This window comes from Mesoplodon bidens, assembly GCF_964165515.1.
Source record: "Mesoplodon bidens genome assembly, chromosome: 18".
Lineage (NCBI taxonomy): Eukaryota > Metazoa > Chordata > Mammalia > Artiodactyla > Ziphiidae > Mesoplodon > Mesoplodon bidens.
This window is the reverse complement of record NC_138175.1, coordinates 55531923-55557523: the sequence shown is the minus strand read 5'-3', so window position 1 is coordinate 55557523 and position 25601 is coordinate 55531923. Positions and strand designations below refer to the sequence as shown.

General features: G+C 52.8%; 1 protein-coding gene across 1 annotated transcript in view; it reads right to left on the bottom strand.

The window, feature by feature from the left end:
* LOC308605926 (uncharacterized protein) overlaps positions 1-25234 on the bottom strand; it is a 32857-nt gene extending 7623 nt beyond the window's left edge. The window contains exons 1-9 of the mRNA XM_081216297.1: positions 25070-25234; positions 13042-13132; positions 9995-10095; positions 4850-5082; positions 3698-3845; positions 3423-3578; positions 1469-1583; positions 1289-1359; positions 711-845 (exon numbers count right to left, since the gene is read on the bottom strand). Of these exons, the coding sequence (XP_081072423.1) occupies positions 711-845; positions 1289-1359; positions 1469-1583; positions 3423-3578; positions 3698-3845; positions 4850-5082; positions 9995-10095; positions 13042-13132; positions 25070-25147 (1128 nt within the window). The 5' untranslated portion in view covers positions 25148-25234. The remainder of the gene's footprint in view (positions 1-710; positions 846-1288; positions 1360-1468; positions 1584-3422; positions 3579-3697; positions 3846-4849; positions 5083-9994; positions 10096-13041; positions 13133-25069) is intronic.
* Positions 25235-25601: the final 367 nt, after the last annotated feature.

Here is a 25601-nt window from a genome sequence, read left to right as displayed (position 1 = left end):
GTCCACACTCCTGCCCTGGCTGTCACCCCATGGCCTCTCCAGCCATCGCGCGGTGCTCTCTCTCATCTTTTGTGCTTCAAGCCAAATAAATAGCTAGCTGAGGTCAGTCGCATGACTGGCTCTGGCCAGTGGGGTGTGAATAGACAGGATGGGTGCCCTCTTTGGGGTCTTACTGTTGAGAGGACTGGGCCTGCTGCTGGTCGGTGCCCTCCCCCTTCAGCCACCTCAGACCCACAGAGTGCCAAGGTCAGCAGGGCCAACCCCCCAGTGTAGGTCCACCCCACCTCTGGACTGTTGTGAGAGAAATAATTCTCTTATTTAAGCCACTGTATTTTGGGGTCTCTATTACAGCATCTTAGCCTGAACTCTGATCATCATGAATGTACCACAGCACCTGTATGATCAGGGCATCATGGGACTGCCCGTCTGTCCCTCTCTACTGCCAGTCTCTGAAGGTCCTTGAGGCTCAAAAGTGTCTCGTTCTTTTTTTATTCTTGGAATCCCTAGTGCCCAGGAAAAAAGGACTAGTACAGAATAAGGGCATGCAAAACAAATGCCTAATAAACAAATAAGCTAACGTGCAGTCCATCATGCCCACAAACATTCAACTCCTTGGCAACCTGGGTGTTTGCTGAAGATCCTGGCGAACCTGGGAAAGCAGCCGCCCCACCTGTCACAGCCAGAGCACAGAGCCTTCCCGGTGCCCTTACCTCATCCTTCAGCTGAGCCAGGAAGAGGGGCAGGAGGTGCTCGATAGTGTTGTCTTTGCCCAGGATGGGAGACAGGCCCATGATGACTGAGGCCAGGGCCGACTTGACATGTTGGTTGGCGTCTGACACCAGCTCCTGGGAGGGAGAAGGAATGCGGGAGCCACAGGGTCAGTGGCCAAGAAGACTCCAACTCCTAAGAAGCCCTAGACACAGCCTACTCTCGCCATCTCAATCCAGGGCAGGCTTGGTGTGCACGGGGAATTGCAGGTCCGTACATGTCCGGCCTGCCTAGAGTTCAACGACCCCTGTTCCCAGCAGCTTTCACCCCAATCCCAGAGCTCTCTGGATGAGGAGATCCAGTGAGCTTCGAGGGGGAAGCACTCCCTGCCCCCACGTCCAGCCCTGAGCCCCAGATGCTGCCTGCACTCAGGGCCCCTAACTGCTCCAAACCCAAGACCGCCTGCTCCTGGAAGGCCGGGAACTCGGTTTGCATCTGGCTGCCACTAATGCCCAATCCCCATCCCTTCTTTCCAGAAGGCTCGGATCTGCTCTATTCCTCCCACCAAGTTCCCTGTTACCTTGATGCAGGGCAAGATCTGGGTCATGATCACATTCTCCCGACAGTCAGCTGAGAGGTTTTCACAGAATTCTGTGTGCAGGGAAAGGGAGGTGGCGGCAGGTAAGACCCGATGTCCTAGCTCTGCCTTCAGCCTCCCGGACTCCCACCCGCTTACTGTGTCCTGGTTGCCAGCACCAACCTTTGACCTTGTGGGAGGCTGCGGCCCTCACCTCGGCCTCACAGTCTTTCATCAGGTTCTGGAAGGCAGGGACCAGGTCCGTCTTGGTGATCTCAGGCCCCACTGCTTTCTGGAGCTGCAGAAAGGGAAGGTCAGGGGGGTCAAAGGGCTTGGCAGGTATTCTAAATGAATGAGAACAAAATCAAAGATAAAGGCACCACGAATGGGGTAAAAACAGTCCCTGAAATCACTGCTGAGACGTAATGCCAGGGCCATGGGGGTGACCTCGGCCAAGTCTCGGAGCCTCTCTGAGCCTTGGTTTCCTCGTTGTACAGTGCCGAGTTGGGCTGGGTAGTGCAGTGGTCACGAGCATGGCTCTGGAGTCCAACTGCCTGGCTCAAATTCTTACTCTTACTTACCACCTGTACGACCCTGGGTGAGTCCCTGTACGTCTCTGGGCCTCTGTCTCCTCAAACCACGAGGGTACTTACTGCACAGTATTGTTGTCTGCATTAGAAAGAACCACAGACCTCCTTCCTGTTCAGGCTATTCGGGGTTGGGTTTTCTGTTACGTGATCCAAAAACAGTCTAATGATGTGTGGTGGCTCTCACTTTTCGATTTAAATATTTCTGTGTTTTCTGAGATTGGTTACCAGAGCCCGTGTGACTTTTGTAATGAAGATGAAATACTAAATGTCAAGAGGGAAGCAGGCACGCTAGGCCCTCCGCATCTCATGACACCAGGCAAGAACAGGCGCACAGGTCCTGCTGGCGTGCCGCTTCTGGAGGCCCGGGGGAGGCAGGGCGGTTCCTGACCAAGGGGAGAGGTGAGGACCCCGGGGGCCTAGTGCCCAGCTCTCCAGTGTCCCCTCGCCCCAAAGCCAGGCCCACATGTCCTTGCTTGTACTTGCCCTCACCGCCCAGTGTCCGCTGCCCACGCCAGACACAGTCCCTACCCCAGCCCTCACCCACTCATCTTCCAGGACCTGCTTCCAGGCCCAGGAACACCCGCCAGCCCCGCACCTCTCACACGTCAACATTACACTTCCCTCTGTCTCAGCTGGCCTCCCCCTTCAGGCTGTCTGAAGGGGGAGGGATGTACTGATGTTCCCTGAAGGCCAGGGATGTACTGAACTCACCGTACCCCAATGCCCAGCAAAGAGCTGGTGCTCAATAAACCTGCTTGTGCGATAAGCAAACTAAGATTTCTGTGGAAAGAGCACTGTCCTGGGACACGTGGCATCTTGTCCCTGTTCTGCCCGCCTGATGGTGTCACTGTGACCAGTCTAACCTCTGGGCTGTGTTACGGGGCTGAACTGTCTCTCCCCTGAAATTCATACACTGAAGTCCTAACACACTCCACACCTCCCTGGAACCTCAGAAGGTGACTGTACTTGAAGACAGGGTCTTTAAAGAAGTCATAAGGTAAAATCAGGTCATTAGGGTGAGCCCTAATCCAAAATGACTAAAGTCCTTATAAGAAGAGAGGAGATGAGAACACAGACACACAATTAAAGACACGGGGAGAAGAGAGCCATCTACAACCAAGGAAAGAAGTCTCAGAAAAACCACCCCTGCTGACACTTTGATTTTGGACTTCTAGCCTCCAGAACGGTGGGGAAATAAAGTACCACCCAGTCTGTGGTACTCGGCCACAGCAGCCCCAGCAAACAGACTATGTCTTCCCTTTTGTAAAAGGAGATAAAGTTCGATTAGGTCAGGAACACATACATGCTACCCTTTCTCTGCTCCTGTGGCTCTCTCCCACAGAACCTTAAGTTGGCTCAGAACCCTTCAATCAGGATTGGCAAGCGAAGTGAGATCCAAATGGATGATTACCGAGACCTTACCGCTTGACCACCCGATGATTCCCCTGGGCTTCACTAAATCCCAGCTCCTGTATGTGGCCCCTCCCCTTTGCCTGAGGCCTCAGTCTCCGTACCTGTGAGACGCTGCCAACAGCCCCCTCATGTACCTCTGTGAACTTGTCGGCCACCATGTATCGGACACGCCAGGACTTGTCCTCAGCAGCCTGGCGCAGGGTGGGCATCACCAGGGCCTCCAGATCCTCCTGGGGCAGGAGCTGGGCGATGTTCACACACGCCTCCACCGCTAGCAGCCGCACCGAGTCCTGAGGAGAGGATGGGAACAGGGAGAGTGCAGCAGAGGCCCCATCAGCCCTGGGACTCCCTTTCAGACTCAGGGTCCACCGGAGGGAGACAGAGGAGAGGGGTGTGGAGCAGACCCCACCTGCTCGTCAGAGGCCAGGTTGGAGAACATGGGGATGATCTCACTCTTGACGTTGTCCAGCTCCAGCACCTTGGCGAACTCCCCCAGCTTGGAGGCTGCGGCCCGCCGCACCATGGGGGTGTCATCTGAGCACAGGTTCCGGAAGTACCTGGGGGTTGGGATGGGGCTCAGGAGGAGGGATCCCTGGGATCCCAAGGCAGCAGGCAACACCATGGAGGGCGAGCACAGACGCCGTAGTCACGCAGTTCCTGGCTTTGCCTGGGTGACCCTAGGCGAGTGAAGGCCTCTGCGTCTTCCCAGCCCTACGCAATGGAGCTGATAACAGTGCCTACCCTACAGGGTCGTTATGGGGTTAAATGAGACAATGTGCCGGAACCACCAGCAGCCTTTGTGCACACACGTCTACAGTGAATGGTCGGCACTGATTATATGAGTATATGACCACATAAAATTGCTTGGCTAAGGTGCTGGGCTGAGGCTACTCCAAGATTTCCCCTTCCGGCAGTGACTGCTCCAGTTAGAGATGCACGGGGGCACGTGCAGCCCTCTAAGTGCCTGCAGGCAGCTGTAAACCAGTATTCTGGCAGGAGTGCTGGCTCAGGGCCTGGGCTGGCTGCTCAGTGGTTCAAGAAGATGGTGGATGGACACAAGTCCAGAGGGAGGGGAAACACACATTAATAGAAATGTTGAATCCAATTAAAAATATTTTCACTGGTTCTCCTGGAAGCCAAGGCTTACATGCAAGCAATTCCCTGGGGTATCAAGCCAAAGGGGAGAAGGGCAGTGGAGGAGGCGGCCTCCTATATGCCAACTGGAAACAGGCCTAAGATAGCATCACACATCACTTGTTGAGTGCTTCTGTGTACCAGATTCTGTTCTAAGCATTTTGTATGTAGTAATTCTTTTAAATCCTCACAATAACCAATGGGAGGAAGAACCATCATTATCTCCACTGCCTAAATGACCAAGAGGCAGCGCCTGGGTTCACACCCAGCTGTGTCCAGACACCACGTCTCTGAGGGGTGGGCAGAGCGGAGTGGGGGCTGGAAGAGCTCCGGGGCCTTTGGGCCCTGGATGGGCCTAGAGGGGGCCGAGGCTTGAGAGGAGGGGACCAAGCAGAGGGAGGAGGCTGGGTCTTGCCAGGGGACTCACTGTCGAAGTTCCGCCTTGACGGCACTGGACACGCGGGGGTAGCAGACGGAGAAGAGGCCGCAGGCCGACGTGCGGGAGGTGAACCAGTCGCCGCCCGCCAGCCGCTTCACGAGCGGCACGAAGTGGGCCTCAAGGTCGGAGGGCGAGTGCTCGTGCGAGATGGCCCGCAGGGACTCCACCGCCTTGTCCCGCACCACGGTTTCCTCCACCGTGGCCAGCGACTCCAGGGGTGGCTGGGGGCAGAACACGAGGTCACCGCCCAGCTCCCTCCCCCCGCCCCACCCACACTGCTCAGCTCCTCCAACAGGCCTTCCCTGAGCCCCCAAGCCAGCCTGCCTTCCCTGAAGAACCTCTTTCACAGGTCCCTGAAGGCGCTTCAGTGGGGTCCACACACCTCAAAACTACACACGTCACTTTCTGAGGAGAGGGCTGCAACTGTCATCAGCTTCTCAAAGTGCAGGAATCATCACTGACGTGGACTGGAACATCTATTTACTACGTGTTCTGAGCAGGGTCACACCTCTAGGGGGCACTGGTTCTAACTCACTGAATCCTATGAAGCAGGTCCTATGAAGAGGAAACTGAGGCACAGACAGGCTAAATAACTTGCCCAAGCATAACAGCCACAAGTCAGGATCTAAACCGGGCCAGCTGGCTCCAGAACCTCCAAAGGGCTGAAAAGCAAAGGTGTGGTTTCTGACAGGCAATTGCATCAGGATCTCACAATACTGGGGGACTCTGAGGCTCGTGCCTCTCACTGGTTTGTTACTGTGAGGCCTGGAATGATCACGTTCTTTTATGGACATCTGACTGGCTCACCACCGTGTCCCCCGACCCCAGCAGACCTCTTGGCACAGGGCAGGAACTCGGGAATTACTGACCTAATGAAGGGAGACTCAATTTACCCTAATCTGTTCAAACAAAGATGTGGAGGTCTGTGGTCTGAAGTCAAACCTGCCCTGACAGGTAAAGAAAGTAGAAAGAAATGATAAATGGAAACGCTTCCAGGGCCCATGCAGGAAACAGAAGTGAAGCAATGGGCAAAGGTGACAGGTCGGGACAACTGAGGCAGAGACTGGGGCAAACTGGAGAGCATACAGTCTAGGGAGTACAGCTGCTTTCCAGCTCAGTCAGCTGTCACCACGGGGAAACATGGCTGGTAAAAGCAAATCTGGTTTCCCAAAAGCAGCCAAAAGGGGCAGGTTCTTATCTGTGAAAAAAACCTCATTTAACACATGCTCCAACATGGATGAACCTTGAAGACATTATGCTAAATGAAATTAGCCAGTCGCAAAAGACTCCATACTGAATGACTCCTTTATGTGGGGTGTCCAGAGCACAGGCACGCCTTGTTTTACTGTGCTTCACTTTACTGCACTTTGCAGATACGGCACTGTTTTACAAACTGAAGGTCTGTGGCGTCTACCAACTCCATCAACGTCACTTTTCCAACAGCATTTGCTCACTTCAAGTCTGTGTCACATTCTGGTAATTCTCCCAATATTTCAGACTTGTTCATTAGTAATGTATTTGTTATGGTGACCTGCGATCAGTGACCTTTGATGTTACTATTGCAAAAAGACTACAACTCGCTGAAGGCTCGGATGATGGTTAGTATTTTTTAGCAAGAAAGTATTAAATAAGGTCTATGTACCTTTTTTTGACAGAATGCTATTGCACATTTAACAGACTACAGTAAAGTGTAACCATAACTTTTATATGTACTAGGAAACAAAAAAATTCATGTGACTCGTTTTATTGCAATATTCACTTTACTATGGTAGTCTGGGACCAAGCCTACAATATCTCTGAGGTATGTCTGTAGTCAGACTCACAGAGACAGAAAGTGGAATGGTGGTTGCTGGGGGCTGGGGTAAGGAGCTTGGGGGTCACTGATTAACGAGTACAGAGTTTCTTTGGGGAAGATGAGAAAGTTCTGGAGATGAATGGTAGTGATGGCTGCACCACAACGTGAATGTACTTAACATCATGGAAGAGTACACTTAAAAATGGTTAAAATGGTAAATATTATTTATAATTTACCATGATAAAAAAAATCAAAAACAGAATTTTTAAAAACTCATTTTAAAAAGGTGGCAATGGGGGCTTCCCTGGTGGCACAGTGGTTAAGAATCCACCTGCCAATGCAGGGGACACAGGTTCGAGCCCTGGTCCAGGAGGATGCCACATGCCGCGGACCAACTAAGCCCGTGTGCCACAACTACTGAGCCGGCGCTCTAGAGCCGGTGAGCCACAACTACTGAGCCCACGTGCCACAACTACTGAAGCCCACACGCCTAGAGCCCGTGCTCCGCAACAGGAGAGGCCACTGCAATGAGAGGCCTGCGCACCATGGCGCAGAGTGGCTCACGCTCTCCGCAGCTGGAGAGGGCCTCCGTGCAATGGCGGGGACCCAACACAGCCATGGGAGGGAGGGAGGGAGGGAGGGAGGGAGGGGGCAATGATTCAAAAGGAAAACATAAAGCCACGCCTGCCCAGGGACCCTCAGTGTGCGGCCTGTGTCACAGGGACACGCTAGCGTAGGGCTCTGGGTGCAGGGCCGGCTCACAGGGGTGCGGCTGCAGGTGTGGTGTCACTGCAGGCAGCGGGCTCCTCCTATTTCCTTGTTTTCCCACCGCCCAGGCTGGCACACGGGAGGCACTCAATCTTCCATTTAGAGCCCCTCAGTAAATACTGAGTAAGAATTGATTAATACTCAGCAAGTGACTGTAAGTGGAACCTATGGTAACCTGTCACGATCACAGAGGCCTGGGGCCCAAGGCTAAGCAGTAGCTACATCACCCAAGGGTCTCTGCCCCAGTGGGTTCCTGCAGGGACAGGTTCTCAGTGTGGTTCCCAGACCCCCCACAGCAGGACCACCCAGGAGGCCTCTCCCAGCGCAGACCTGAGGAGTCAGACTCTGGGGGCAGGGCCCGGGAAGGCGCACACTGAGGGAGCCCCAAATGGTGCTCCTGCATAACCAAGACCCACTGCCATGAGGCCTCTGTGCGATGGAGGGTGGGGCTCTCAAACCTGGGGAGGGGGAAAGGTGCGAACCTCCTAAAATCATCTCTGCTCGTTTGACGAGGGGGTCTGGAGTTTCCATCTAAGGGACCCATGATTCCAAAAGGGTTAAGAGCTGCTGATACAGAAGTAATCCTCACACTACAGCTACACGGATCTCTGTGAAATTCCATCTCACTCACACCGCAGAGCACGAGGGCTGGGATCGGGTGTGACCCACCTCTGGGTTCCCGGAGCCCACAGTCCTTGCTCATGTTCATGGAATGAACAGCTTGCAAAAGAGGCATTTCCCGCAACTTGTCAAATCCACCTCCTCCAGGAGCTCCTCCTCAACGGCTCCCCCACCCCATCTAACCCAGGTCAGCCGCCTCTTCTGGGTTCTACGGGTCCCTGGTTTCCCTTTCTTCCAGCGCGGACCAGCCTGTGGGGCCACCAGGAGCCTCTGCAGACGGCACAGAGGAGCGGTCGCGGCAGCGAGCTGGGGGCCTGGGTTCAAATCCCGGCTCTGCCGCTTCCCAGCTTGTGCCTCGGGTTCCTCATCCGTGAAGTGACACCGGCACAAGCCACACAGGGTCGCTGCAGGACACAGTGGGTTACTGTACGTAAGGCACTCAGAACACACGCTGCAGGTGCTGAGTGGGCCGAAGCTATTCTGACCTGACTTGCCTGCGGGTTCCCAGTGTTGCCTGGCCCAGAGGATCCTCACGGATACCAGTGCCAGAGGTCACACATGACTGCTCCCCAAACAGAAGCACGGGATGACAGGGGTTTCCCTCATTGGGAATGATCAGTGGAAGACCCTGACTCGGCAGGGGAAGGAAGCCAGGTTCCAGCCTTTTGTCTGCAGGCCTGTGGCTCTGGTTGAAGCTGTGGGGTACTCAACAGTGTTCTCTGCTCCTGAGTCCTCTGAGAAGCTGCTGAAAGCTATTAATTCTCTCCTCAGAAAGACTGATAAACACCAGGGGCTGCAGATAGTTCCATGGAGTTCAAGGGACCCCTTTCAGTAGGTCCAGGGACCTCATCACGTTCCTGGTGTTAAGCAGTCCTGTTCTGTATAAAGTGTATGAAATGACCTCATTCTCATACAATTTTCTGTGCGTACATATACAATTATACATGTGCACTCCGATGAGAGGCAGGATACCAGAATCTAATGATAATTATCACAGTTTCTTAGAGTTAATGCTTAATGCATGTTTGGAAGAAAACAAATGACCATATCTGCTCCAATCCAAGACCCCAATAAGGAGCACATTATTTCACACACCACTAAGAGGAACAAAGCCTGCTGACAGTAACTGTAAAACACGGTCAAGTGCAGATGCCAGGGTATGATAACATGTCCTCAGGAACCACGGAAGAATTACTGGAAGGACAACAACGGAGGCAGAGCTGTTCCCCGGCTCTGAACAACAGTGAGAACCGAGCAGCCTCCAAGGGGCTTTCAACCCAGGTCCAGGACTGGAGCACTTCCTCCCTCCTCTTCTCCCAAACAGCAGTTACTACCAGTATCTGACCACCTCTGTCCTCAGCCATTACCCAGCACAGGGTCACACAGGCAGGCAGTGGGTGGACACACCTGGAACCCCAGCTCTGCCACTCGCCAGCCACGTGACCTTCGACGCTGAACCTTGGTGCTCCAGGCGGCTGTCTGTACCCCAAAGGGTGGACACGACCTCTCAACATACGGCACTAATGACAACGGAGCTAAGATCTGTGAGTACTTACTACATGCCAAGTACTGTGCTAAGGGCTTCTTGAGTCGATTCTCAAGGTACGTTTTAATGACTCGAGGTTAAGTAACTTACAGGTCACACAGCAACCAGTGGAAGAACCCAGCCTGGCTCCAAACTGAAAGCCTCACGTACAGAGTGCCGGTGGGGCCTGGCGCTGGTCAGGCACGCCCGGTCAACGGTCAGGAGGACACCCGCGTTTTCGTGCTGATGTATTAAATGTCACTGCTGACTTGCCAGATTAAAGTGAATGTCCAAGGCCCATCTTCTATTCCGAGAAGTTGACCCCAGCCTCTACTGCACTCTCCCCTCCCCGCCCTGGCTGCCAGGACCATGGGTCTGACCCCGCCAGGGGCAGGCAGGGGCCTTCCCCACCTTCCAGACTCACCAGCAGGCAGTGCACGTACTCAGGGCCTCCGACCAGAGTGGTGAAGGTGCCCAGCTGTTCCGCCAGGGCCAAGAGGACCTCATCCTCATCGTAGATGGTGTCTGTGGGACAAGACAGACTGGGTTAGAGTTCCACCCCAAGTACGACCCCACCCTTCAGTTACCCAAGCTGGGAACAAGCAGGCTCCACTCTGCTTCCTCAAACTGGCAGCCACCCTCCACCTGGGTGGGCAGAGATGAAGGCAGAGGCTGGGGGCAGCTGACAGAGTGCCTGTGACTAGGTGTGGGACACTGGGGGAGTGAGACCACCTCGCTGCAGCCCGGTTTCCACACGTGGAAAATGGTGCCAATCACCTCCACTGCAGTGACGGCCGGACTGAGGAGCAAACGCGACCATGTGTGTGAGCGCAGAGCCCGGTACACGGGAGCTCTTTCTGCTTCTATGCTCGGCACTGTTCCCTCTGCCAGGAACTTCGCTCTCTTCAGCCTGAGAAAGTCTTCTCTGTCCTTCGACACTTGGTTTAGTTACCGCTTCCTGGAAGATTTCCAGGATGCCACCCAGACAGGTCAGGTCCCTCCTCCAGGCTCACTGCCCGACCAGGCCACCCTTATCAGAGACCTCACCATGGGCTATGACCCTCGAGTCCAGGACTGGCTCCTCTCTGTGCCCCAGCTTCCGCCAGAGGTGAGCACAGCGGGCACTCCATCTGCTCAACTTTGCTGAAAGAAGGGACGATTGTGCGCGGAGAGAACTGCTCTGTCCCGACACCTAAATCCAAAGGCCCTTCTCAAGCTCCACCCTCCCTTCGCTGAGGCGACGGGAACGACGACGGCAGAAGACGCCAGCATCCCCAGCGTCCAGGCTGGCATCTCAGCTCCCCGAGTTTACGTGAGGCATGCCCATCCCGTGGTAGGTTCAGATCCTGCTCTATCGTTGGCTGCGTGTGTGGCAACTCACTTGGCCTGAGACTCTCTTCTCATCCCCCAAATCACAACAACAGCGTTGTTCTGAGACGGAAGGGAAGTAACTGCTTTCTGTGAAGAGCTCAGCGTGGGGCTCAGCACGAGAGTCAGTGCTTTAGTAAACTCTGGCCGGCGTGGCTCTGGCGTGTCCTGCTCTCAGGCTCCCTCCCAGCCTCGGTTTCGCCGGCTCCCCCTGTGGACAGCTCAGATCACGCTCCCTGTTCTGTTCCTGTCCTGGAGACCTTAGGGACATCCTCAACTCGTACTCAACTCAACTCGACCTCCAGTGCAGACTCCTTGGCCACGCGCTGCATCCCCGAAGGCCAAACACACAGGAGCCGCCAGCACCTCAGACCCCACCCTTCCCACCTCTACCCACTGCCCTCCCGGCCTCTCTGGCCCAGACCTCGCAACCTCCACCCTAACGTTGCCCCTGCGTCTCTCCCTGCGCCCTCAACATGCCAAGCGCCACGTTCAATCCCGGCTCCGTCTGCCGTTCGCTCCTGACGGCTTCCCTCCCAGGCAGCCTCCCCGCCACCTCCACCGAGAACCTACCAGCAGCACGTGCTGCGTGGAGCACCAGATCCTCCAGCCACGCTGTGAGTTGGGGCCTGCTTTATCCCCCTCTGCAGAGAAGGGAGCTGAGGCTGGGAGAGGTGGAATGGCTTAGCCAGGTGTGCCCAGCAGGTTGGTGGCACAGCTGGGTGTCAAACCCAGGTCCTTCCAACTCTTTTCTCTACAACTTTTTAGCCACTGCTTTACACTGCCGTACGACACTCCCTGTACCCCTTGCCCCCGAGGCTGTCCGGGCCTCAGTGTTCTAAAGCCTTCAAGTCTCTCCAACAGTTCACCAGGGGAAGCCACTGGTTTGAGGTCATCTGCTCAATGTCATGTGTGCAGATGCCTCCTCCCCATGTGGTGTTCAGAGGCAGACACCCCTGAGCTCCTCAGTCATCAGCTGTGACTGTGGGCAAGTCCCTGCACATCCCCTCAAGCCTCAACTCCCCCAGTGTGAAATGAGAGGGTGAGACTCCCTGCCTCCCTCCCGCCCCCCAGCACCATCACTAGGCCCCAGTGAGAGGATCAGAGATGAAAGAGCTCCACTAGAGACAAAGCACAGCTAACTCTGAGCCTTTACTGGCAATTTTAATTAGTGTGAGGTACGAAGTCATAATAGGAATGACGGGAACAGAGGATTTACCATTAACCGGTGATCCAGTCTGTGTCAGACATTGGGTCACGCGCTTTAAGTACATCTGCACAGACAGGAGAGCGCAGGAACAGTCTAATCGCTAACACCTGAGCAGCACTTACGTGGGATCTTACTTCATCTGCATATTAGGCCGTACTATTAATGCCCTTCTCACACATGAAGAATCGGAGGCGGGCAGATATGAAATACCTCGCCCGAGGTCACACAGCTAGAAAGTGGCAGAGCCAGCACTTGAGCCCAGGTAGTTGGGACCCAAGTCTGTGCTATGAGTCATTAACCAACACTGTCGAGTTTGGAGCCAGCGTGACTTGATAAATATCCCCTCTGGAGCACCTCCTAACTGTAGGACCAAATAAGTTACCTCATCTCTCCATGCCTCGGTTTCCTCGTCTATAAAATGGGGGCAGCAGTCTTACCTACCTTAAGGAGTTACTGTGAGATTAACTTGGACAACGATGGTGGTGTACATTTACTGAGCACAGCTCTATGTGAACGAACTCAATCCTCACAAGAAAGGGTTTAGAACGCCACCTGGCACGTTAGGTATACATACAGTAAGTGTTAGCTGTTACTGTTATTATTTAATGTTCAAGTCAATGCTACATCACATGTCCACTATGCCCATTTTACACATAAGAACTCTATGGAACAGTGAAGTAACTCGCCTAAAGTCACCAGCTTCTAACTACTGGAGCTTCGATTCAAACCTGGCTCTATCTGCCTCCAGAGCGCTTTTCACCAGTCCCTGCCCCAGCCCCAGCCCCCAGCACACGGCACTTACAAACAGCTTGTTAACTCCAGAGGGGCCTCTCTTACCTGGCAGGAACCACCCCGGGAGCCCCCAGCCGACCTGGGCCCCAGGAGGACCGTACCTGTGAGGAAGGGTAGAAGCTCACTGCGGGTCCTTTCGACGCCAAGGGCCAAGGCGATGGTGGACAGCTTTTTGATGCTGTTGAGGCGAAGCTGATGACGGAACAAGAAGAGGAAGGGAGAATGTTAGCAAGCCCAGACTTGAGTCTGACACCCCTGGACCCAGTCAGCCCCTGGAAGTCTTGCTAAGCATGTGTGGGGTGCTGAGTAATAACCTGACAAGTCTACCAAGTCCCTCTGTGACCTTGAGTCATTACATTACAATGGCAGCAGCAGCCTCAGCAAAAGCATCCATCGGGTCTCACTGAGCCAACACCCCTCGTGGCACTTTCGAGGACCACTCCATCCGACACTGCGCCCGCCTCCCCACCGTCCCCGCCCTCCTGCTTTTGCCCCCTCCTGCGCTCAGCAAGGCTAACACACTGAGCCTTGGACTCTAACAGCGGTAGCCACGTCCCCAGCTTACTGTGGGCCCAGGCCCAGCCCAAGCGCTCACTTGCACTGTCTCATTTAACTCTCACGACAAGCAGAGGGTTACAAGCCCTGCCCCAGAGAAGAGGAAACGGGCTCAGGGAATGAAAGTCCTTTCCAAGGGTCACACAGCTCAGATGGTGTAGAGTGGGATTGTAACCAGGACTGTTGGCTAACAGTGACAACAGAACAAACAATACTATAATGGCGGGCAGCCACCAGAAGCTCGGGCAGAGGCTCAGACAGCTCTTCTCACAGCCTCTCGAAGGAACCAACACTACTGACAACTTGATCTCAGACTTCTGGCCTCCAGAACTGAGAGAGAACACTCTTGGCTGTTTTAAGCCACCAAAGATGTGATGCTTTGTTGTGGTGACCCTCGGAATCTCACACAGTCCGCTGACACACAGCAGGTCTCGGGCTCAGCCTGTCGGTGTTAGGACCTCACTTGATCCTCTCGTCCCCAGGAGCAGGACTAGTGCCAAATTTCCACCACGATGGAGGCACAGAAAGCTGCCTGAGCGAGCACTGAGACCCAGCCCCAGCTGCTGCCGTCTGACTGGGAAACCTCTCCTCCTGTGTCTCCATCCTGACCACAGGGCCGCTCCTGCCAAGGCCCCAGGGCTGCGGCCGAACACAGTGAGCTCACGTGTTCGTGAGTGGAAGGCGACGCCCTCAAGGGTGAGGAAGCCGCGCCAGGCCAAGCGGGGATCCTCCTCCCGGAAGGAAGGAAAGAATAGGAGGGTCCAGGTCAAGGAGAGCAGCCAGGGCTCCCCCAGCCCATTCTCTCCCAGGCCCCACGCAGCTGCGAAGAGGTCTGCAGGTGACTGGCGTCCTGCATCCCCTCTGGTTTAAGGCGTTAAGACTCTCTGTGGGAATCACAAGGATGAGAACCTCAAGAAATGCTATGGTGGCCTCACCTCAGAAAAACACACACACCGCACTTTTCATACCACGTCACTGGGTTTTGGAGCACCTGGGCTTGAGGTAGTCCAAGCACTCACCATCCTGGTATTAAAAGGATCTTCAGATTAAGTACTACAAGGCCTGCATCTTATTTTTAGCCCCAAATTAAATGTATATAAAGACAGACGTATAGAAACAGATAAACAACTAAACATGGTGCACAGGAACGCTCAGTGAATCTAAGTGGTAAGCACACAGGTGCTCAATGCACCCGTCTAGAGGTGGGCAGACCTTCTGTAAATCGCCAGGAAGCATTTTCAGCTTTGCAGGCCACTCGGTCTCTATCTCAACTACTCAACTGTGTCTCCGTAGCACAAAAACAGCCAAAGACCCAGACAACCTGTAAGCAAGTGGGCCTGACTGCATTCCAATAAAGCCACACCTGCAAGGCCGCGTGCGGGGCAGAACCTGGCCCACAGGCTGCAGTGTTCTGGCCCTTGTACCAGTCCTTCGATGCTCTGTACGTTTGAAATTTTCCTCGAGAATATATCAGAGTAAGTATTGACTTAGTTGCCTGTTTCTCTGTCACCTCCAAGTTGAATCTCTGTGTTCTTCTCTCAGCCGGGCTACATGCAAAAGTACACTGGGCCAGGGCACAGGATGCTGGCAGGGGATAATCATAATGACAGTAACAATAGCCACTAGCATTTATTGATTGCTTACTGTGTGCTTGGCAGCATTCAAGTGCTTGACACGGATAATGAACACATTCACTCCTTAGAACTGTGCTCTGAGGTGGGTACTGTTCCTAGAATCCTTCCTTTTAAAGGTGAGCACGCTGATGTGCAGAGAAGCTGTCACTTGGTGGAAAGGTGCAGAGCCGTGCCCAGAAGCCAGATGCCCTGATCTTATTAAGCTCAACATCACACTGTCACTGAGGAACGACGCCCAGGGACCCGGCCCAGGAGAGTCAGGCCGACTCTGCCGTGGTGGAGAGCCCGCTTCCCTCCACTGCCGCCTCTGGAGATCCTGCTTTTGGTTTTAAGAACAGATGCTGGTTTCTTCAGTATAAATGGCACCGTGAACGCTTAAGAAAGGCAGCAACAGGGCGGGCTTCAGATACACTATCTGGGTTCAAGGCTAAGTTGCTTTTCACATTAGCTGTGGGACCTTGGGCCACTCTTTGTACCTTTTTGAGTCTCAATTTTCTCATCTGTGAAATGGGGGCCTGTAATAATACCTATCCTTTGTACTTTGTGAGTACAAAGTGACATGATACTGGGAACAGCCTCGCACCAGAGGGAGATGAATAGTGGCAGCTATGGCAACCCTGCTCGGTTGACAGCACCCTGATTTTCGTCCACGTATCAAGGACACATGCAGCAGCTGGCCAGCTGTCCACCGACGTCTCTTTTCCCTTCTCTCACAGTGACACAGTAATAATGACAAACATTTCCTTGGTACTCACTATGTGCCAGTAGTGTTCTAGGTGCCAACGTTTTCACTCATTTGACCCTCACAACTGGGAGGTAAACACAGGATCACCCATCTTGGCGCAGAAAAAACAAAACCTCACACAGCTCTCAGGTGGCAAGATGTGAACCCCAGCCACTTGGCTCTGAGCCACTACTATCAATGCATATTTCTGTTTTATGGTGTTTTTCAGTTGGGGGGTGCACTATGAACCCCTTAGCAGGTTTTTAAATGATCACAATTTTGAAACAGAGGTGAGCATAAACAGCACTAGAAGTATTTGCAACAGCTGAAATGAGCTCTGAAGAGTTATGATTACCACTGGTGACAGTCATAGGTTTTGCTAACACTATTTATAACACACTATAATACACTATTATGTATAAATGTAATTCATAATAGAAGAGAAGCTAAATTTGAGTTAGGGATTGGTGAAAATAAAGTTGTTATTTTTCTCATCCAAATTCTTGGACCTGCCCTGAATGCCAGATGGGCCCCAGGTTAAGAGCTCCTGCACTGGGCTATAACCTCTGGTTTTCACCTGTGCGCATGAACCCTTGGCAAAGATATTTCTGAATCCCCTGTGCATTTGGATATGACCATGAGACTAATGTCTGGCCAGTGAAATCCAAGTGGGAATGGTGTGTGCGACTTCTAGAAGTGTCCCTATGGGGAGACAGGGTCACATCCTTCATCTTTCCTTCCTGTTTAGAATGGGGCTATGATGGCTGGGGCTTCAGCAGCCATCTTGGGGTCTTGAGATAACCTGAGAATGGGGAGGGCAGGATGGAGGCCAAACAGAGAACAATGTGTAAGAGCCTGGGACCCTAACACCTAGCATGACACACCAGCTTGGACTGCCACTAGACTTTTTGACTGTGAGTCAGAAATAAACTTCAAGCTCATTTAAGTCTCATATATTTATAGAATTTTCCTATTATTCACAGCCAACCTTAATCCTAACTAACCCCGTCAATGACCTAGTTCTGGACACAGAGACATAAGGACAAACTGGCCAAGGAGCTTCCAGGAAAGATTTTCCTCTTTGACAAAAGGGAGGAGGACCAGAACCGCCTCCTTGTCCCAGTCGGCCCCTGCTTTCAGTGTGGTCCCACGAGGACGTAAAGGCGGCAGATGGATGCAGCAACCCCGTGACCACACGAAGCAGGTCAAAAGAACTGCACACTCTGACCCAATTCTGTGATATCCTTGAGCTGCCGAACTTGTTACATGAGGCCAAAGTGAACGCTTATTTAAATGACTGTTGGTTGAGTTCTCTGGAACGTTCCTGAGAGAGCAGCTATTAAAATCAATAAGAACCCTTCACTGTCTCTTCATCCAGTTGTAGCCATACGAGTTCCCTGTGCACTGTCCCCAAGCATGTCCCCACCAACACCTACCACAATGCTCATCTATGGTTCCATGGCCACGCTTATCACCATGGGCTGGGGATGCAGGCATCCCCAGCAGCCCTCAGGCTAGTACATGAGACATAATAAATAATCAATAAAATCTCCCTCCCCACCACTACATCCACATAGAAACACTACTCACTTTTTAAAACCCACGTCACGTTCAATCCGTGGAGCTTCCCTGACACGACCACGTACAGTACGAGCCCACAGGCAGTACATCTTCCCTCCACAAGCGAATAAAGCCCGAAGGCCCTGCTATGGACTACAAGGCCCAGCATGACGTGGTCCCTGTCCACGGATCCACCCTCACTTCCCACGCCCTCCTCTGGCTCCCTGGGCTCCTGTCACAGTGGTTCCCTTGACAGTAACTAAAATGCAAACGTATTGTTAGCCCAGGTCTTCACGCTTGCTGACTTGCTGCTTCCTCAGCCTGAGACACCCTTCCCCCCAGACAGCCCAGGGCCCCTCTCACTGCATTCAGGCCCCTGCTTCATTCTCACCAATGACCACCCTGGGTAAACCAGCATGCCCCCGTCACTCCCTATACGTCTTAACTCATCACTTCCGACATATGCAGCTGATCCTTGAACAAGAGCGTTAGGGGTGCCCACCCTCCCCGCACTTGAAAACCTGAGTATAAGTTATAGTGGTCCCTCCGTATCTGAAGTTTCACATCTGCGGATTCAACCAAGTGTAGATCATGTAGCACTGTAGTATTTACTACTGAAAACGATCCGCATAAGTGGACCTGCACAGTTCAAATCCGTGTTGTTCAAGGGTCAACTGTTCTTCTTTGTTCACTGTTTATCTTTCCCCACTAGAATGCGGGCTTCACAAGGGCAGGGACTCTGTCTTCTGCACTCTGTGCCCCAAAATCCCAGGAGAGTGCCTGGCAAAGAGTAAGAGTCCAAAAGAATGTGGAGGAATATGCTCCAAACTGTTACTGTTTGGTAGAGCTGGTGGCTGATAATGAGCAGTGTGGAGGGGTCTGCAACGTGGGTGCTTTAACAGTGAGCCTCAGCCCGGGGAAATGCTCAGTGAGCCACACAAGTGCCTCTTCACCTCCTATCAAATCCTAAACACCGGGACTTCCCTGGTGGCACTGTGGTTAAGAATCCGCCTGCCGCCTGATCGAACATGGGTTCGATCCCTGGTCCGGGAAGATCCCACATGCTGTGGAGCAACTAAGCCCGTGCGCCACAACTACTGAGCCTGCGCTCTAGAGCCCACGCGCCTAGAGCCCGTGCTCCGCAACAAGAAGCCACCACAATAAGAAGCCCATGCACCACAACAAAGAGCAGCCCCCACTGGTCACAACTAGAGAAAGGCTGCACGCAGCAATGAAGACCCAACAGAGCCAAAAAAAAAAAAAAAAAAAAGTCCTAAACGTCCTTCCACCTCATTCCATGAAGAATCATGCTTTTAAATGAACATAATGTGTGTGGGTACGTGTGGGTGGATGGGTGTGAAAAGTTCTGCATCACCCAAGAGTGAAATGGGCACCACAATCTCTCTTTCTGGAGCTTTTTTTTTTTTTTCTTCTTAAAAGTAACGAATGGGGCCTCCCTGGTGGCGCAGTGGTTGAGAGTCCGCCTGCCGATGCAGGGGATACGGGTTCGTGCCCCGGTCTGGGAGGATCCCATATGCCGCGGAGCGGCTGGGCCCGTGAGCCATGGCCGCTGGGCCTGCGCATCCGGAGCCTGTGCTCTGCAACGGGAGAGGCCACAACAGTGAGAGGCCCGCATACTGCAAAAAAAAAGAAAAAAAAAAAAAAAAAAAGTAACGAATGAGCAGGTACTCTGGCTTCACCAGTCAGCTAAGGGTCTCCAGATAAATCCCAGGCACCTCAAAGCTTGAGTTTCCTCACTGTAAGATGGTTATTACAACAATGCCTGCCTCACAGGATCGCTGGGATAATCAAATAAGGAAGACACAGAGACAGAGCCTGGCACGTAGCAAGCACCCAAGGGTTAACCATTATTCTCATCGTTATTTCTCACGTATTTGTATTTCTTGAGCACGGGAAAGAAAAAGGTAAACTGAAACAGAAAAAGTAATCTCACCACCCCTTGGAAACTGCAGCACAAACAAATACTTTCCTAGCAGTTTGCCTGGTGTTGTAATTATTTATGGATGTGCCTGTTCCCCCTTTTGGAAGGTGACTTGTCTCTGGGATGAAGAAGGGACACGACTATTACCAACTGGTGATTCCTGACCCTAGTACTGGGCTGGGCACATCAAAAAGCAAAAATATACATATTTTTCAAGTTTTTGAAAATGCAGGTCCCCCAGTGAAGGCATGGCAGAGCCTGGAACTTGAACCCATGTTCTTCACCATCACCCTATACCAACTTCTTTTTAAACTCTCAGAGGGCAGCCTTATTCCTAAGTTCTGCTTCAAATCCCCATGTACTCCTTGAAAAGGAGTCGGAGCCATATTTCTAAGATGAGGACACAGGGGCATGCTGCCACGATGGCTTTGATGGTGATGAATACCTGCTGTCTTTACAGTTTATCTCACTTAATCCTCACAACAGCCCTGCCAGGTGTGTCTTCCACCCTTTTCCTCATTTAACAAGAAAATCAAGGCCCAGAAGAGTTGAGTAACTCCTAAAGTGGCCAGTCCAGGATCTGAAACCCTGGACTGCGTCCACCCATGGCACTGCCTCCTCTGTGTCTCCTCTGGGCCTACACGCTGTCCCCACAGGGGCGCAGCTCAGTGGTGAAGAGTGCTGCCCTGAAACCCAGTGCCCTTGGCTAAGTCCTAGTTTCAGTATTTACTGGGTGGTAGGACAATGATTGAGTAGCCTTATGTAAAAAATGGGAAGAGGGCTTCCCTGGTGGCGCAGTGGTTGAGAATCTGACTGCTAATGCAGGGGACACGGGTTCGAGCCCTGGTCTGGGAAAATCCCACATGCCGCGGAGCAACTGGGCCGGTGAGCCACAACTACTGAGCCTGCGCGTCTGGAGCCTGTGCTCCGCAACAAGAGAGGCCGCGATAGTGAGAGGCCCGCGCACCGCAATTAAGAGTGGCCCCCGCTTGCCACAACTAGAGAAAGCCCTCGCACAGAAATGAAGACCCAACACAGCCAAAAATAAATAAATAAGTTAATTAATTAATTAAAAAGCCAAGCATTTGAAGCCCTTAAAAAAAAGGGGGGGGAAGAATTTCAGACTGAAGATTCATACTCACATTCAGGATCTGATTTAAACAAGCTAACTGTAAAAGAACACTTCTGGAACAATCAGAGAAATCTGATTTTGAACCAACTACTAGGTGATACCAACGAATCACTGTAAAAACTTTGTTAGCTATGATAAAACACGAAACAAAAACTTCGTTAGCTATGATAACGGCATTGTGGTTATTAAATGTCTGTTGTTTTATAGGTGCATGACGAAAGACGTAGGAGAAAATATCTGGGGCCTGGGATTTATTTTTAAAATATTCAGCCAAAAAAAAAAAAAGGCTGGGGCGAGAAGGATGAGGGACAGGTGAAAAAATATGGTAAAACTTTTAAAAAACTGCTGAATCTGGATTTGGTACTATTTTCTCTGTTGTTTGAAATTTGACAATCAAAAAACATTTACTGGAAAGAAAACTAGCACCTATCTCAGATGTGTTTTGTGAAGACTCAACGAATGCACACAAAACACTTAGCAGGCTGGCATACAGCAGGGTTTCTCAACCTTGGCACCACGGACCCCCGGGGCTGGGCCATCCTCTGCGGCGGGGAAGGGCCTGGGCAGTGCAGGGTGTCAGGCAGCATCCCTGGTCTCTCCCCCGCTGGCTGCCTGCAGCACTCCCCCCACCAGCCATGACAACCAAAAATATCCCGACATCTGTCCCCTGGTAAGAACTGCTGCTCTAGAGTAACCATTAGAGGAAGAGCTTTTAAAAGGCCTGCAGCACCTCACCTCGGACAACTGAGGCCCTCCTTATTTCACCACCACCACCGGCAGACATTTAATGAAAACTTAAAATACATCAAGCACTGTTCTAAGCGTTTTCCACGTACGAACCTATTTAATCCTCGCAACACCCCTCTGAACTGCTAAATTAAAATTTATTCCCATTTTTTTTCCTTTTCTTTTTCTTTTGCCAAGCCACACAGCTTGAAGGATCCTGGTTCCCCAAGTAGGGACTGAACCCCGGGCCCACAGCAGTGAAAGTGCCGAGTCCCAACCACTGGACCGCCAGGGAGTTCCCTATTCCCTTTTATAGATGAGAAAACTGAGGCAGAGACAGTATTAATAACACAGACACCTGGCCTCTCAACCAGTGGACCACATTTTAAGAAACATGGTGCCCCAAACATCCCTGAGATAATGCAATCCAGCCACTGCCTCTTACTGGCTGGGGCGGCGATCTCTTTGCAGCTCACTTTCCCAAGTATAAAACCACAAGCCACCATGACAACTGAACAAGGTCAGCACTTCCTGAACGCCTTCTCTGAGGCAGCCACTTACCATGCCAATTCCACTGCAACTTCCCAACCCGGTAGATGCTGCTTCCTCATCATTATGCCTTACAGATGAGGAATCTGGACCCAGAAACGGGGAAGGCACTGGTGCTGGGCACAAAGGGAGCAAACAGGTAGAGCTGGGATTCAAACCTCAGTCACCCCTGACTCCTCCTTCCACATCACTCACCACGGTGCATCCAATCCATCAGCAAATCTCAACGACCCTCCTTTTCAAGATACCCCCAATCTCACCACTTCCCGCTACCTGCCTGCCAGCGCTGGTCCTGGCTGCTCTGCAATGGCATCCTGGTAAGTCTATCTGCTCCTGCCCGGCCCCTTCTCAGCAGCCAGAAGTCAGAACATGTCATTTCTCTTCGCAAAGCCTTGAACTGGCTCCCCCACCTCACCAGAGTCTTTGCCCTACTGGTCCACAGGCCTCACCTGATCTAGCCCAGGATTAGTCCGCACCTGACACCACTTTGGCAGTCACTGTGCTGCAGCTACCATGCTGGCCTTGTTCTCTGAACTCACTGAGCACGCTCCCATCTCAGGGAGCCAGCACGCACCTGACACTCCTTATGTATTTCCTGAAGAATTCCCCTTCAGACTTCAGTGCAATAAAAGTAACAAATAAACAAAAGGAAAATTAAATTACTTGAAAATGTTAAAAAAAAAAAGGGGGGTGGCACTTCACCACCATCCTCAGACTCCTACCACTCTTCCCTCTCAATCTCTACCTTGCAACCCAGCGACTATGGTATGCAGAATAATGGCCTCCCAAAGATGTCCATATCCTGAGCCCTAGAAGCTGTATGTCACTTTACATGGCAACAGGGACTTGGCAGGTGTGATCAAGGTTAAGGACCTTGAGATGGGGAGTATCCTGGATTACTCAGGTGGGCCCAATCTCATCACATGGATCCTTAAAATCAGAGACCCTCTCCCGGCTGGTCAGGAAATGTGACTACAGTAGAACAGTCGCAGAGACTCAACGCTGCTGGCTTTAGAGATGGACAAAGGGGCCACAAGCCAAGAAATGCGGGCAGCCTCCAGAACCTGGAAAATGGTAAAGACACGGATTCTCCTCTAGAGCCTCCAGAAAGGACTACAATCCTGACAACACTGTGATTTTAGCCCAGTGAGACCTGTGTCAGACTACTGACCTCCAGAACTGTAAGATAGTAAATTTGTGTTCTTTTAAACCACTACATTTACCTCAGGACTTTCCCACAGAGGGCTTCTCGCAATCTCATCACGATGGACATTTTGGGTGGAGGATCCTTTGCTGTGCAGGCGGTCCTATGCATTGTACGTTTAGCAGACCCCTGACCTCTATCCACTAGACGCCAGTAGCACTTCCCCAGTTGTGACAAGCAAAAATGTCTCCAGACGTTGCCGATGTCCCCTCGTGGGCACAAATCACCGTGGGTTGAGAGGCAGTGCCATTACTTGTCTCCTCTCTCTTCCTGGAAGGCTCTTCCCCATGTTCCTTTGGGAGCTGACTCCTTCTTCTGGTCTTGTCTTAAACTGCATCCTCAGAGGGGTTTTCCCTGACTGACCGTCTTAAAATGAATCTTCCCCACCCCACTCCGTGCTTGCTGGGTACTCTGCCCAGAGAGCCTCAAGGCTCCTTCCCCTGCCCCCTTCAGATCTTTGCTCAGACGCCACCTTCTGAGCAAGGCCTCCAATGACCACTCCGAATCCGCATCCTCCACCCGCTTCCTTTATTTTCTCCATAGTACTTATCCCCATCTAACATAATATGTATTCTCCTTATTGTTTATTGTCTTTTTTCCCCTCACTACAAGGTAAGCTCCACAAAGCCAGATTTTGTCTGACTTTCTCCCTGTTGTATGCCTGTGCCTAGAACAGTGCCCAGCGCAGAGCAGAGGCCCAATAATTTTTACTGACTCGCTATCACAACATCCTGCTGTTTCCTGTCCACCACGTCTCATACGTGTGAATAATGTATTCGGTTCCGTTTCACACCTGTCTCTTGTATAACAACTGGCCTCACCATCAGTCACATCCTCAGCACCACAGCTGATATGTGGCAGGTGTCTATTGAACCAACGAATTCCTACTACAGCCCTATGAGTCAGACAACCACCTCTATTTGAGAGAAGACGAAACCGAGGCTTGGAGAGATTAACTTGCCCACGTCCATCAGCAAGAAGTGGAACAGCCAGGAGCTCACCCTCTGCCTGTCTGACTACTGAACTAGAGTCACAGAGCCGGGACCTCAGAGGCTGGGCGCTGGGCCAGTGCAACCCGCTCAATTTTATAAACGGGGAAATTGAGGCCCAGATGCGAACTCTTCAGTCACCACTCCCCGTAACTACAGCTAGCATTTACCGCACCCTTACAACAGACCAGGCGCCATTCTACGTGACTCGTATTATTAACTCGTTCAGTGCCTCACAACCACCCAATGAGGCCGGGACTATTATTAGACCACAGTTTACGGAAAACAGAGGCCCAGATCCGTGAGGTAATCTGCACAAGGTCACTCGGCGGGTGAGAGGCGGGGCTGGGATGGGCAAACCCTAGAACCCTACCTCTTCTCAATCCCTCGCCGGCTGGCCTCAGGGCCCTGAGCCCCCTCCCCCCCTCACCAGAAATGGTAGCCCGTTTAGTACACTGCCCACCCCCCAGGCAATGGGAGGCTCCCAGAAGGGGGGCGACTGTCCACCTAGTAATTTGCTGCTGAATTTAGCTAGTTGCCCCCTTGGGAATGGGCTTTCCGTCTCCCTCTCCCCTTCGGAGGTCTACACCACAAGTGGAGGCGGGTGGAAGGGCAGGAATTAGAAAGTCAGCTTTCACATCTCAGTCCCCATCTGGAGGGTACACCCCACAGCGCTGAGCCCCAGCAGGGAGAAAACCTACCCGGGTCCCCATCAACCAGGCGGCCCCTCCCCAACTCGGAGCAAGTCACGCGCCCACCCCATCCCCAAGAGGCCATTCAAGGGCCGCCGCCTATCACCCTCCCCTCGTCTCTCCCCGACCCAGACGTCCGAGCCGCTGCTGGGCTGCGGCCCCCAAGGCCCGGGGCCGCCGCGCGCACTTGGCAGGCCCAGGACCCTCCAAGCTTGCCCTCGCCCCCGCGCGCCGCTGGGCCGACACCCAATCCCGGGCGCCGTCTCACTGAGTCCGGGAACCGAGAGAAATGAGAGCGGAACGCTGATTGGCCGCCGCCCCCTTCCGCCACTCTCGGCGAACACTGAACCCTCTCCGCGAGGGACGCCCGTGCTCCCAGGTCCCCCTTCCCGTCTTCCCCAAGTCCCCCGTTGCCTCCGGACCTGAACATCCTCGTTGCGGAGCTCGTCTATGAGCACCGCGATGGGGTAGAGCGAATCGTCGCCGTCGGCCGCCGCCATCTTGGCTCCGTCCGGTTCCTGTCAGACTGCGGCCAGCGCCTTACTAAAACGGGGGTAGGCAGGGGCTGGGCTGGGGGGAGGAAAAGAGGGCGTGGGGACGCCCGAGCCACTTTACAGGGGCTGCCCCACAGTCATTGCCCAATGACCGGGCCAAGCCTGCGTTTCTTTGGTCCGAACAAAGGAAGTCCCGCCTACCGCCTATTTGCCATTGGCCGAAGGGACATTAAGTTTGCCAGAGCCTAGAAGAGGGGGAAGAGGAAACGGAAGTATGTAGTATCTTAGCGACAAAGATTGTGCCCGCCTACGTCGCCGCTAACAACGGCCTAGACGAGCAGTTGTTTCTAGCCAATGAGGGGCAGGATTGGGAGGTGGCGAAGCCCATTCTCCGAGTCCCGGAGAAAGCTTCTGCGAGTGCGTCGCTAGGAGTGCGTCGCTAGGAGTGCGTCGCTAGCAG